Source organism: Topomyia yanbarensis, chromosome 2 (genome assembly GCF_030247195.1).
Source record: "Topomyia yanbarensis strain Yona2022 chromosome 2, ASM3024719v1, whole genome shotgun sequence".
Lineage (NCBI taxonomy): Eukaryota > Metazoa > Arthropoda > Insecta > Diptera > Culicidae > Topomyia > Topomyia yanbarensis.
This window is the reverse complement of record NC_080671.1, coordinates 171,389,972-171,404,612: the sequence shown is the minus strand read 5'-3', so window position 1 is coordinate 171,404,612 and position 14,641 is coordinate 171,389,972. Positions and strand designations below refer to the sequence as shown.

Here is a 14,641-nt window from a genome sequence, read left to right as displayed (position 1 = left end):
TCACCGACACCGTACGGCGAATAAGAAAGAGCAAACACAACCGAGTAGCAAGCGAATAATGCCGAGCTCAAAGAAGCGTCGGTGCGACTAAAATAAAGAAAGCCACCGGTCCGGATACTACTGCAGAAGGGTTTAGAAGATAATAACTTCCCCGAAATCCGGAAGGTACAGAAGCTGGTGTTGCTGATAAAGTTAGGGAAGTTACTCGGCCAGACAGCCTCGTATAGGCCAATGCTACAGCGCTGCACAAAAGAATGAGACAGATCCTGAAGAGCTACTTCCAGATAAGAATACTGCTGTACGAAACGTTTCTCAGGGCTCCATTCTTGGTCCAACTCTTTGGAACGGGATGTACGATGGGGTCTTAACACTGCGGCTGCCCTGGAAAGTCAAAATCGTGCATTTCGTGGCCGACGTGTCACATAGTTCACCACAAGACGGATGTGTTGTTGGTCAGCAACTGAAAAGAGGTTCAGTGGATACAAATCACCGTCGGAGGGCACGTGATTGCATCGAAGCCTGCACTGAAGCAATTGGGAGTCATAGTCGACGACCGGTTGATCTTGAACAACCACGTTGATGACGCCTACGAAGCTCGGTTTGTTACGGTTTGTTGTGGTGCGGCGCTTAAAACCAAGCGGAACCGCGAAAAGCTGAACAGAATGTTCCGGCTGGTGGTCGTACGATTGCGATTGCGTACAGAATAATATCTTCGGAGGCAGTACGCGTTATCGCCGAGATAATCACCATCTGCATCACCCTGGCGGAAGATATCAAGTGGTACAATAACTGAAACGCCAGATACGTAAGAAGGAAGATGAGAATCGATTTGATGGTGACGTAGCAGCAGGAATGGGACAATATGGAGAAAGGAAAGTGGACCTACCGGCTCATCCCAAACCTGTCGACGTGGGTCAATAGAAAGCACGGAGAGATGACCTTCCTCCTGAAACAGCTCCTGTCGGTCCACAGCTGCTTTAGGAAGTATCTTCATCGGTTCGGGTACGTAACGTCACCATTGTGCCCGGAGTGCGAGAACGTCGAGGAGAAACCGGAGCATGTACGTGGTTTGAAGCGACATGCAGGGAGCTACTTAAAACGGGAGGACCGGACATCAACCCGGATAATGTAGCCTACAGGAAGACAATAGACGTATAGATGTGAAATGTTATGATGTAGATCATGAACGTCTTGCAGCGGAAACGGCGTGATGAACATCGAGCAGCGGTTTCGTGAGAGCAATCACCGCCAAGGAACTCCCCGCAGGAACAAGCTAGATCCACCGCCGAGGACTAGTCAAGTAGACTGCAACGGAGCACCGAGTATGAGTCGTCGAAACACCAGCGAACCGGACGCCAAGTTCCATCCGGAATCTCCAGACCGACCACGGCACCCTACCGGTTTTGCCGATAGAAATAGAAAATCACCGGAATCACCGAACTAATCTCGGCACCTGGCTGCTTGGTTCGTTTTCGGGAGAACTTCTCTCGCCGGGAAACTCTCTATCGGAGTAGGTCAGGCCCATCGTCGGGGACTAGACCGAGTAGTTCGCGAACAAGTCGAGGAGCTGAATGCCTCATCAAGGAAGTAGTGCTACATGGCACAAGAAGAGAACTACAGGACTTAAAAGAGTTGCGGCGCTAAATGGCACCGGTCACGGAGCCAAAGGGCTCAAGAAGTTGTGGCGCTGAAACCAAAGAAGAATCGGTATCGGGAGAACTTCTTTCGTCGGGGAACTCCCCTCAGCGCACAATCAGATTCACCACCGGGAACTAGACTGCGAAAACGGCGTTGAGACACCACCAGTCGCGCCGGGACTCCAGCAAACCGGACGCCCTACTCTACCTGAATCGTCTAGCTGACCTCGACACCTGGCTGGTTGGCTCGCTTTCAAACTTTTCTCGCCGGGGAATTCTTCGTCGGAGTAGGCTAAATCCTTCGTCGGGGACTAGACCGAGTATATCGCGAACAAGTCGGAAGCTCAACAAGGAAGTGGTACTAAACGGCACAGGGGAACTGAAGGGCTCAGTAAATTAGACAGTCTGAAGTTTGACGACCAGATGGTTCTCGTAGGGGAAGAGCACTAATTCTAGACCCACAGCTAGCTTTCCTACTACCATACAGAAATTGTCCCGTTGTGTGGATAATCGAAAATTGGTAGTGTGTCGAGGATGGGTGCTGTAACCTTACTGAAAGAACTAGTTGGATAGGAGTGTGTACTGTGCACTGCACATAAGAAAATCTTTTCCCGAAGTAATGCCGTAATGTAATGCGGAGGAGCAATGAGGTTCCTTGCAAAAGTAGTTTTATTATCTAGTCGGAAGACTACCCAAATCTGTTCTCTGAGTTGTTGGTTTTTGTACATTTTTTCCTACTCAACGTTGTCTTTCGGCTAACTTATTTTATTATGCGGGGTATGTGTGAGTGGGATGAATAACCCACAATCAAACCACCCCCAGCCTATTTTGGAATACCTACAGAGTGAAGATGATGGGGCTGAGATAGGGGTGGGTCTGAAAAGGGTGCATGACGCGGACGTTTGAGGGGGGGTCCGTTGGGGAACTTTGGCAGGTGGCTAGATGGGGGGAGGGGCATGATGAGGGTAACTTGAAGGGATAGTAGGTTCAGGTAAGGGTGTGTAATGTGCAAGGGGACCCCTCACTGCATACCCCTAGCTACGCCCCTGCTTGAATTGAGAAAACCTATATAAGTCAAAAAATGTTTTGTCCTGGATTAGGTTGACGATTTTCAGAGTGATTGCGTAACCTTTCTATATGAGACAAATATGTACTAAAGCCCAAAAAAGTCAATCTTCGTCAATTTCAACTTCAATCTCAACTTTTCATGCATTTTTAAGACATTTGGCATCAAAAATTGAAAAAAATTGATTTGCACTTTAAAGGGTTAATTATTTTCCTTTATATCATCGATTTTATATATAAGGGAAATGCGAGGAACGGCGAAAATGTGTGGTTAATATCTTGCGCTAGGACGTAAAATATACAAATCCGTCTAACAAGGTTCAATGAGTCAATTGAAATTAATTGATTAGCCAAAACATTATAATCTTATCATCTGATTGCATAGCTGACGTTTCCTGTTGTTTCTGCCACTATAATGCGATTCAACCAACAATCTCACCCGCACACGGTACTCACCTTTGTAGATGTTGGAATCCACATGTGGCTGCACGTGTAGAATCCTGGTGCTTTCTGTTGCCAGTATGCCAATCAGCACTACGATTGTCAGTGCGGAAACGAGTACCAATAGAATGAGCACCTTCTCCAGTTTACTCCTGGCGTACCACAGCGACGTCCCTCTAGCCGTGTGATAACGAATGTGCATCGTCGGACTCCGGCTGGTTTCGTTGATTTGGATCGAACCGATGCTGCTGCTGTCCTCGTCGGCAAACTGTGCCTGCTTGTACCGGGTCATCTGCAGATTAGTAAAGATAGAGAAATCACGTTGTTTTACTTCTATTTATTTAGAGTGAAAACAAAAATCGCCCTCACTTGATGACAGCCTCTAGAACACCAATAAAAAATACTGGCCTGATTGAGAATGCGTCTGTCAATAGTTCACTCGACTGCGAATGCAAATCAATTCTGTCGACACGGTTGAGACAATCAAATGCGGTATGTACTGCAATTTATAAGTGGCCGCAATAAAATTTAAATACGCTGCTAACTTTCAGTTCGATTCGATGCAATAGAGTCAAGATGCACGTCTGCGTTAATTTCTCGCTCTCGGTAGCCTCAAACAGCTATACTGAATCGCACTTCCGTAAGTATAGGGAATGTTTATCTCTGGAAGATATACTAAGCACTACGTTGATCTCACTTTTTCTAATAGAAACAGACCACTGTTTCTCGCGTGGATAAATGAGACGGTAACTCAGCGTAAATTGGCAACCTACTGCGCGCTTAACACTCACATGTGTGACGTGATGTCGGCTTCCAAATACCATACCGTACCCGTACCCGTACTGTATGCAGAGCAAATACACCACTCGCGATAATCTAACGAGAAATGGGGGTGGGTGGGAAGGACTAAAAGAAGCGTAGATCTGCCGGTAGCAAGGCCAGGGATGAACGAAATGCGCGCGCATTCTTTTATTATACCTACCATGCTTTGTTGTTATTTGATACAGAGATAAACAAGAGCCAGTGACTGTTTACCCTGTATGTCTGTTCGGTCTATTTTTATTTCAATTTGCTGTGATCTGTTCTTTCAGGCAGTTCCAGTTAATGTTTATACTGATTTGGGTTTTTATCAAGTACGGGAGCGGTACATTTTTCGATTCACAGCGGACACATTATATTATAGAAAGACAAACACATTCGCGCACTGGAGAAACGCTTGTCTTATAACGGACCTTTTATCACAAAAATCGTTTTTTGTTCAAGGCACCAGTAAATTACGTTGATATTACATTTAGGATAATGAGCCTATTTCGGCCCTATTATTGAGAGTGCCGCGCTATTTTAAACAAATTTTATTTATATTTTTTTACATTTTAACGACATTCAATTAGCTAGAGATTACTGGGTAAAGAAAGTTATGAAAATTTAGAGCCATAGTACTCAAGTGAGAGCAAGGATGTGAAGTAAACAGATCGAAAAACTAGAAGTGGCAGGGTCATTAGAACCGGCTTAATACCTTACGGCATTAACTTTTGTCTTTTGCTGATGAGGGTCGAGCTTAGGCAGTATAGCTACGAATCACTCAAGTTCACCAGCATGTCTCTTGGTAAAGACAGACTTGTCCCTCTTTACCGTGAGAACCGATATATTGTTTATATCTTTAGGCTTGATAAAGCAGCAATGTACTATATCTTAAACATTTATAAAACACATGTTTAGTAGAAATCACTAAATTTTCTACATACAGAAATATGTATGTCCGTTCAGTGCATCTAGTCTCGCCACAACAATTTAATTATTCTCCTTGATGTGCTTAATTGTACAGTATCGAGAAAATCATAATTGAAATGCAATGGACGTGAAAAATGTGAGAGAATTTTACGCTGTACGCGAAAAGATAAATGTTTCGTCAGGGAAAAAGTAAATCTCCGATCGCAATAAAAAGTTGTGCGCACGAGATCCAATAGTTGTTCAATATTATTTGTTTGTATTTTTATTTATATAGACTAAACATACAGGGTGTTTGGTTCATGGTTAAGAAACTCTCGAGGGATGATTGGATGTCATATTTATAGAAAAAAATCGTTCTACACGTACCATTAAATCTCAACCGTTACTAAGTTATTGAACTTTTTGTGTTAAAAACTTAGGTGTCTTAAAATAGCTCTAACTCAAAAAATGTACTTTGTATTTCAAATCTTTTAGATCCATTGGATAGGTGAGAAAATTTTCCACTGAAAAATGTCCTCAAATGTTTCAGCTAATTAGGTTAAGTAATCTTTTCACAGTAATTTATCTAAAATTTAACAATTTTGATCGATTTTTCGTTCACTTCGCGAAAATCTTAATAGTTAACATCACCATTTTAATAATTCAAATTGTTAGCCTTGAAAAGTTGTATAATTTGTTCTTTAACATGATACACTTATCTTGTCTTGTTTTCATGTGTTTGGGTTATTGAACTTGGATATTTTTATCTCATGTTGAAAGAGTATGGCACTTATTGTACCTTTTCTTATTTTTATTCGAAGGCCAGGAAAACTTTGCAGAGAAAAATGTATTAATACCTTTCAGTTAAGTGAATTTAGTATTCTTTTAGAAGTTAATTAGTTGAAAGTTAGTGTTTTTATTAGCATTTTTGTTATTTTCTTAAAATAGTAAATAATAAACTTCACCATTATTATCATGGAATTAATGCATCTCAGCAAGTTCTACAATTCTTCTTTTGACTTCATTCAATTATCTTTTTTAGTTTCGAAGCAAAATCATTTTAGCTTCTCGTTTCATATGCAAAAAACAACGATTTCGAACCCACTGCATTTGTGATGATGCCATCCTGTGTTAACTATTTAATTGCAGCGAAATGAAAAGCGATAGGGATAAAGTGTCAAATAATAAGTTGTAGAGAATATTAAGGGGCACCAAATGAACAATAGTGACGATAAATTTAGTTGATTAATAATTAAAATAATTACAAAAATTACCAAAAAACGCAAATTTTGAGCTATTTTACTAGTAAAAAGTCATGTAAAACACTTAACTAAAAGATATCTGTACATAAATCGGAAGGAAGTTTTCTCAGCTTTCCAATGAAGTCCTGATAATAGCGATTTAAAGCATATTTTTTAGATTAGAGTTTTTTAAGACCCTTTCAAGTCAATTACAGAAAAAGTTTAGAAGTCAAATTACAAGGAAACGAGAAGATATAGGAATATTATGTTGAAGAATAAATTATGAATCGTCCTCAAACCCAACTTATGGATAATAGATATTGCTATAATCATAATTCATTATTTTGAGAAAATAACAAAACCTCATCAAAAACACTAACTTTTAACTACTTTACAACTAAAAGGTAATTAAAACTAATTATCTGAAAGATATGAGAAAGTTATTCAATAGAAAATTTTCTCACCTTTCCAATTGCACTAAAAGATTTAAAATACGAGGTATACTTTTTGAGTTAGAGGTGTTTTTTACACAAAAAAGATAAACAAGTTTTTTACACAAAAAGTTCAATAACTCTGTAACGGTTGGGATTTGATGGTATGTGTTGAACGATTTTTTGCTCCAAATATGACAGTAAATCACCCCTCGAGAGATTCTTACTCATGAACCAAACACCCTGTATAAAAGGTACACAGCTCCGTTAAGCTACCGCCATGAGCCGTGTCAAACAAACAAAATAGTTGCTTTCATAAAACAAAAGAACATATTTTTTAGGATAATTGGAAGTTTTTCCTTAAACTTGCATATATTTTTGATAATTTTGATTTTCTTCTGAAATTTTTTGAGGGTTTTAATCCCTGTGGCTACATACTTGACTCCGTTGCACCGAAAAATGTCTTACTATACCAAACATACATACGGATGATTTGTAAAACTAATCATTATACTTCCGCTTCCCCAATAAAAATAAATAAACATCACAAACATAGACGGACCTCGTCAGCATAATGCTGTATTCAACCGCAATTTATTATGTCATAAGTTTACAAAAATAGATCGAGAGAGCCATAACGTTGCCATATTCATAGAGAAAATAGGTTTGATACTAGTTTAGGAACTTGGCGAATTCCTCGGGGGCTTCAAGAAACGTCATAGGTGGCCAATGTGGCCCAACCTACTACCCGTTTTGATATGTATTACATCATTTAGACATCATGATATTACCAGTTTATATGGGAATCCGTAACTCCGGAACCGGAAGTCGGATCAACTGAAAAATCAATAGCAGCTTTTGGGAGCGCTATACATTTCATTTGAAACTAAGTTTGTGATATTTGGTTCAGCCATCTCTGAAAAAATTGTGTAACAAGTGACACACGAGAAAAAGAGAAGAATAAAAACACCTTTTTGCACTTCTCATACGATCCACCGATTTTCTCTTTCACAATAAACCTCTTCACTCCGATGTGTGTTGCTCTCATACGTGCATTCTACTCCATGGCTGCACACCTCAAAGAGTAGAAATAAAGAGGCACTTTAGCGTAAATCTTGGTCCCACGCGCACGGAAGCAGAGAAGGCAACCAAAAAACATTTTAAAAACCGATTTTTCCGATCAATCTTCATCTGAATTGTAGTTTTATTCGCCGTACTACCTGTTTGCTAGTGAGGGGAGAGACAAAAAAGTGGTTCTGCAAGGTGACTCTTCGTGCGAAATTGTGCAGCTTTTGGGAAAATGAAATGGATCATTTGGGAAAAATGCAATCCATTCCGAAGGACACGTGTAGAAACTACTTCATGGCATTTCAAATAGTGTTTATGTGCGATAATAGAGTTACGCAGAGAATTCTTTGCCCAGATCAAGGTCAAACTAATCCATGCCAGTTCTGCGAAAAAACAGCACATCACGGTCTACCCTGCTTAGAAACCGCTGAATATAAAAAAAATGCAAAATTTGTGGCAGCTGGTCAGGTAATATTGACAACTGCAAAAGCTGCGTTAAGTACCTCAAAATCTACAACCAGTACCATCATTGAGGAAGTTGACACTTGTAAGGGCATGAAGCAAGGAAGAAATCAGATATTCGCGAACATAAAGGCGGCAACTACGATGATGACACGGAAATGTACAATAGCGAGATGGCAATGACCAAGCCCTCCCCCCAAGACACAGTTGGCGAGTAAAAAATATATCCTCGCCTCGTAAACAGGTTTCCCACGTGCAATTCAATGGCCAAACGATTGCGCAAGAAACATATAAAATACTCACGGTTCCGTTTGTCATTTAAATGATAAGTTTTTGAACTGCACACAACTTTTTATTTCCGTATTATTTCAGTGCACACTGTGCACTCTGTACTCTTAGTATAAACACCAGGTATAACATTCAAGATACAGCCGAGAAGACAGTTTTTGTTTTGCGTCATTTCAACGTAATATCATTTAATTGACACTGCATTTCATTTTTACGAGGAATTTGTTCTGTACTAATACACTGCAAATCCGCAAAACCATTCTACTTGACAAACGCGTAAAAGGAAAATTCGTTTAAAAGTTGACAGGACATATCTGCTAGTGTTGATTCGTGAAAGTGATAGTTTTGTTTGTGATTTTTGTTTTCACTTGGCATTATCACTGCACAGTACGTTAGCTCAATTTTTTCGCCAAAAGCGACATCTGCTGCGTTTTCCTGCGGATATTGCATACCCGCTAGGCGTTATTTCTACATCAAAAGTATGGCTTGTAACAACTGCTCGAAAGTGGTTAATGATTCTGATCAAATCACATGTCGTGGATACTGCGGAAATTCGTTCCACATGATATGCGTCAAGATGGATTATGATGTTCGTGACGTCCTGGGCAAGGATGCAAAATGCCTACCTTTTCTGCGGCTGTAATTTTTCTGCCTACATTCTCATTTCTCTCTCGATGCTGCTGTCATTCACTAGTGCAGGACGCCCAGCGCTGTACGGCTGCCTCTGTGCAAAGCAGTAACATGACAAAAAACTACTGTCCCCAGTACAGTCACCAGACGCGAGCGGTACAGCTTCTGTAGTTTATCGGTACCGTTGGCATCCCTGGTCCTGGGAACCCACCCACGGAATCTATTCTGGATGTGCAACCGCTGTGCTGACTTATTCTCAAATAACAATTTCCGTAGCATGGATTCGCGTTGTTGCGACGTAGTGCCTGACGACAATTCTCTGAAATCTATAAAGAATGACATAGCTGATTTCAAAGATGTCGTCAAAGCTCTCTCGGTTAAAGTTGACTCAAAACGCTATCCCCAACTATAACGCCTTGGAAACGAATTGCTGAATATAATCCAGTTTCAAACACACCTAAGCGCAAACGTGAAGATGATTCGCTCAAAACAAACCTATCATCAGTATTGCGGCGGAGAAGAATCCATCTGGCGGTGGACAGTAGCGCCAAGCTATTCTGGATAAACTCGTCTGTCCAACTTCTTGTACCCCGGCGAGCGATCTCGGTCTACCTGACGAATCGGTGACTGCTTCTGTGTCAGGTAAAGCCAAGAAGGGTATATGTCCTTCCGAAGCAATACAAGATGCTGCACGCCCTCAATGTAAATTTCACTTACAGTCTGCTAATGAACACAACTCTACAGCCGCTGTGAATCTTCAATGTCAAAAACAAAATTTTGATGCCATCGTAACGAGCACGTCTCTTCACAGCATATTCGGGTCTACAACGATCACAGAAGGACTAAGCACTCTATGCTATGCTGGTATGACTCATCGCACCCCGGGAAGCACTGCAGCTAGCACTATGAAAGCCCTTGATCCCCCTGCCACAGTCGAGCCATTGCAGCCAGCGTTCACCGGTCGTCCCGGTCCTGTGTGCAGGAGAGGTGAAGGGGTCTTCCAAATCGATACTAACGGCAAGTACGAACCTGATTTTGTTAATGCAAGCATTGATCAGCTCCTCGCTTCCAGTCAATCGCGGCATTCAAACCTACAAATATATTATCAGAATGCCGGCGGTATGAATTCAGGAATCGACGATTATTTGATAGCAAGTTCGTATGAATGCTTCGATAGCGAAAGCGATAGCACTCTGTCAGTGCAAGCATTTGGTGCCAACTACGATGTTTTCCGTACTGATCGCAGCTCACGCAACAGTCTCAAGGCTACCGGCGGCGGGGTACTTGTGGCTATCCATCGTCGATTGAAAGCGCTACTGATTGACGACACTTTGGAGGTCTGTGTCGAGCAGGTGTGGGTGCGAATCAAACTGGTTGGCTACGCACTTTTTCTTTGCATGGTTTATCTTCCACCGGACCGCAGTCGCGATTCGACATTGATTGATTCACATACTGAGTCACTGGAACGAATTTCCGCTCAAGCAAGCCCGGTTGATGAGATCCTGATTGTTGGTGATTTCAATTTCTCCGGATTAAAATAGCGCTCTGCTTCTGACGGATCTATGTTCGCTGATCCCAAACTGTCATCTTTTCATGATCGTATCACCAGTTTGCTTGATTGCTACAGTCTAAATCTGCTGCGCCAAACGAATAATGTGATGAACCAGAACAACAGAATCCTTGATCTCTGTTTTTCGAGCAAATCTGACTACGTGCCAAATGTTACCGCAGCACCGTTCCCCCTGGTAAAGACTGTTAGACACCACCCTCCCCTGCATATAGTGCTTGAAGCGATTCGAGTGAAGCATGACTGCAATACTTCTGACACCGTCAGCTATAATTTTAGAAAAGCCAACTATAATAGAATTATTGACTTCCTTTCGAATATCCACTGGACTGAAATTCTCGACAATGATGATGTCAACGTTGCAGTGCAGATCTTCTCCAATGTTATGAGCTATGCTATCGATCGCTATGTACCTAAAAGTGGCCTTCAATCTAAGCACCCAGCGTGGCACACTGCCGAGCTGAGACGGTTAAAAGCGACTAAAAGAGCCGCTCTGAAGAAGTACTCCATGTTTGGGGGCTACGTGCTACGACAACACTACGTTCATGTCAACCAAATCTATAAAAAGACATCGAAGCGTTGCCATGCCGATTACTTGCGAAACGTGCAACGTAAGTTGAAGTCCGAACCTAAAACATTCTGGAAGCATGTAAACGAGCAAAGAAACGAATCCGGGTTGCCTTCAACGATGAGCTATTGGGGACGTATGAGCTCTAGTTTACAGGAGATTTGCCAACTATTCTCTGAAAAGTTCGCGAGTGTTTTCTCCAACGAGAAACTGACACCGACCCAGGTTTCACGCGCGGCTCTTAATGTACCTCTATCATACCAGTCTTTGAACTCTATCAATATCGACAATAATATGGTACAACCGGCGATTGGCAAAATGAAGGCTTCAACTTCGGCAGGCCCACATGGTATGCCAACTATTATTCTAAAAAAATGCTCTACTGGTCTAATTGAACCTCTTTGTCATCTGTTTCAATTGTCGGAGTATTTCCCGAACTCCTCCTTCATGTTTCCAGTTCACTAAAAAGGTGATAAAAAGGTAGTTGACAACTACCGTGGTATTACAACGCTAAGCGCAGTTCCTAAGCTGTTTGAAATGGCTGTGTTGGAACCCATCTCCAGCCACTGAAAACAGTATATCTCCGAGACTCAGCATGAATTTGTGCCGAAACGTTCAACATCTACGAATCTTCTGTCGTTCACAACATATGTTAAAGATGCCATGTCGGACGGCCTTCAAACTGACGTTATCTACATGGACCTTTCGGCTGCTTTTGACATAATTAATCACGCTATTGCAGTGGCAAAGTTGGATAGACTTGGCTTTGGTACTAATATTCTCCGTTGGATGCAATCGTATCTCAGTGATCGTCGTCTAGCAGTCTAGATAGGTGATTGTGTATCCGGAGAGTTCTTTGCTTCATCTGGTATTCCGCAAGGCAGCCATCTCGGTCCATTGATTTTTCTTCTGTATTTCAACGACGTCAACTTCGAAAGACAACACGGTTGTATTTCGCCGACGACCTCAAGTTATACCTGTGTGGCTGCTTACCATAGAATCCGGAATACTGATGATGCAGCTTTCCTTCAACGTCAACTGGTAACCTTTGCGGAATGGTGCGAGTTCAACTGAATGACCCTAAACCCCAAGAAATGTACGGTCATTACGTTCTCGAGGAAAAAAACGCCAATTCGATTCGATTACTGTCTAGCTGAATCCACGATTGACAGAGCGAATTGTGTCAAAGATCTCGGAGTTTTTCTCGATGAACAACTGACGTTTAAACAGCATATCAGCTATATTGTCGCAAAGGCATCACGCTGTTTGGGGTTCATAATGAGAATATCTAAGCACTTTTCACATATTTACTGCTTGAAATCTCTCTACTGCTCACTCGTTCGATCAACTCTGGAATATTGGTCATTTGTGTGAAACCCTCATTATCTTAACGGTGTCCATCGAATTGAGACAGTACAGCGGAGATTTGTTCGGTTTGCCCTTCGTCGATTGCCTTGGAGCAACCCTCACCAGCTGCCAAATTACGAAAGCCGGGGTTTGCTTATTGGACTCGATACATTGCAAGTGCGGCGGGATCTATTCCGTGCTATGACGATTTCGGATATTTTGCAAGATTGAATTGATTGCTCCGAGCTTCTCAGTGCGATAAATATAAACGTTCGCCCTCGCGCCCTTCGCAATAATTTATTCCTCCGATTACCTCTTCGCCGGACTAACTATGGAGTAAACGGTGCCATCATTGGTTTGCAGCGGACCTTCAACAAAGTATCATCCGAGTTCGATCTTCACATTCCACGTAGCAGATTACAATTTGACTTTTTAAATAGATTAAGAAATTATCATTAGGGCCACACTGTGTCTGTTGATATCAATTATAAATAAACCAAATGATGACAAAAAATGGTAAAACATAAAACATGCATTGCTCTTAGGTTAAGGTCACACGATACACTTAATGTTGCAACCAGCAGCAGAATTTTAGTCGTTTTCTATGGTTTCTAATCAATGTTCATATAAGTTTGAAAATGACGTGACAATACAGCGAACAGAAATCAGTAGGAAATCTCGAAGAGCGACTAAAATGTTGTGACTGGTTGAATCTATTAGCGAATAAGTTGGTATAAATTAGGGTTACCAAATGGACTGAGAGCAAATTAAGGACATCCCTGCAAAATGTTATGCCAGTTATGTCACTTGAGCCAGAATTCTGAAAAAAGGTCGGAATTCTGACTAATTTTCCAGAGGTTGAACTGGGATGTTGAATTTCAATCGAGACAAATTAGAATGATGTAGTGCCAATACCAAACGAAAATACCACTTTGTCAAAACCTCATATTGAGCTATCCAACAAATTTTGGTTACTTCTGAGTAAAACAAATTTTAGTTGCCATGAGTCGCAGAGAGTATGCATTAACAAAAACATTAACAAAAAATCACTGGAAGGAATTGAAATTGATTCTCTTGGAAAAAAGTTGATCTGAATAATTTAATACAGGGTGATTCGTCAAGACGTTTTTTTAATCTGGTAAAAAAATTGAAAAATGGAGTAAATCGCGAATTGTTTATTTGTCAATCGAAAGAACATTTTTTGCCATTTATTGTTTGAAAACAATTTCTTTTAAATGTTGACCATGTTGGCACTTCAGGTAATCCATTCGACTGCTCCAATTTTTGATGACGGATTCAAGTATTTCAAGTGGTATCTGGCTAATTACTCGAGTAATGTTGGTTTCCAATGCTTGGGGATGTCACCGCCGCTATGTTTTCTTCACTGCGTGCTAGATATGGACGATTTATACGCTAATCATCCAATAACAAGAACTACAACGCTTACTTTTTGGTTGCATGGCGAATAGTTGAGTCAGTTGGCCGGTGATGTCGACCATATTATGGTTGGAGTTCACTAAACACATTTCCCACAGATCGTTGATTTTCTTAAATATAGTTAAATAATTTGAAGATGGTGAGCCAGTGTAAGTCGTTCCATTATGAAATGGCAAACAATACTAAACTACAATAGCATGACAGTTTGCAGTTAGTACCCGTTAACTACTAGAAAATGCCCTGTTTAAAAACTTCATGTTGAACCACCCTGTATATGCCAAGGTTTGAGACTAAAATTAAGGACATTTGAAGTAAAATAAGGACGCTTTCCAAATCCTCGAAAATAAGGACATGTCCTTTAAAATAAGGCCGGTTGGTAACCCTATATAAATGCTTCGATTGCATGTCTTTAGTATGTGACAACCTTTCGTTATGTTTTTGCTCGTCATGGAATAAAATGAGAGTGATAATCTTATATCAGAGAGAGGGAAGAAGGAATCAACCAATCGAAATCGACTCAAGAACACCTCTTCTATCTTTTTTATACACTCAACACGAGTGCTTTCGGAGTTGTGCTCTAATCTTCTCATTTCGGTTTGAATACAACGACATTTTCATCTTCGTTATCCATACAACTTTGATACGTTTGGTGCAACAACTTTAATTGAAACTATTTCGGAAAAAGTGGTAAAACAAACATTACAACTTTCTTCAAGAAGTCATGCATTTCTTCCAATCTATTTATTTTT

General features: G+C 41.0%; 1 protein-coding gene across 4 annotated transcripts in view; it reads right to left on the bottom strand.

Moving 5' to 3' along the window:
- LOC131682116 (endothelin-converting enzyme homolog) overlaps positions 1-14,641 on the bottom strand; it is a 43,506-nt gene that overhangs the window by 17,199 nt on the left and 11,666 nt on the right. For 2 of the 4 annotated variants that reach the window (XM_058963345.1, XM_058963344.1), the window contains exon 2: positions 3,159-3,435. In XM_058963345.1, coding sequence (XP_058819328.1) covers positions 3,159-3,435 — 277 coding nt within the window. Of the gene's footprint in view, positions 1-3,158; positions 3,436-3,512; positions 3,866-14,641 lie in introns of those variants that run through there. The other 2 variants (XM_058963347.1, XM_058963346.1) reach the window with 2 other exon arrangements.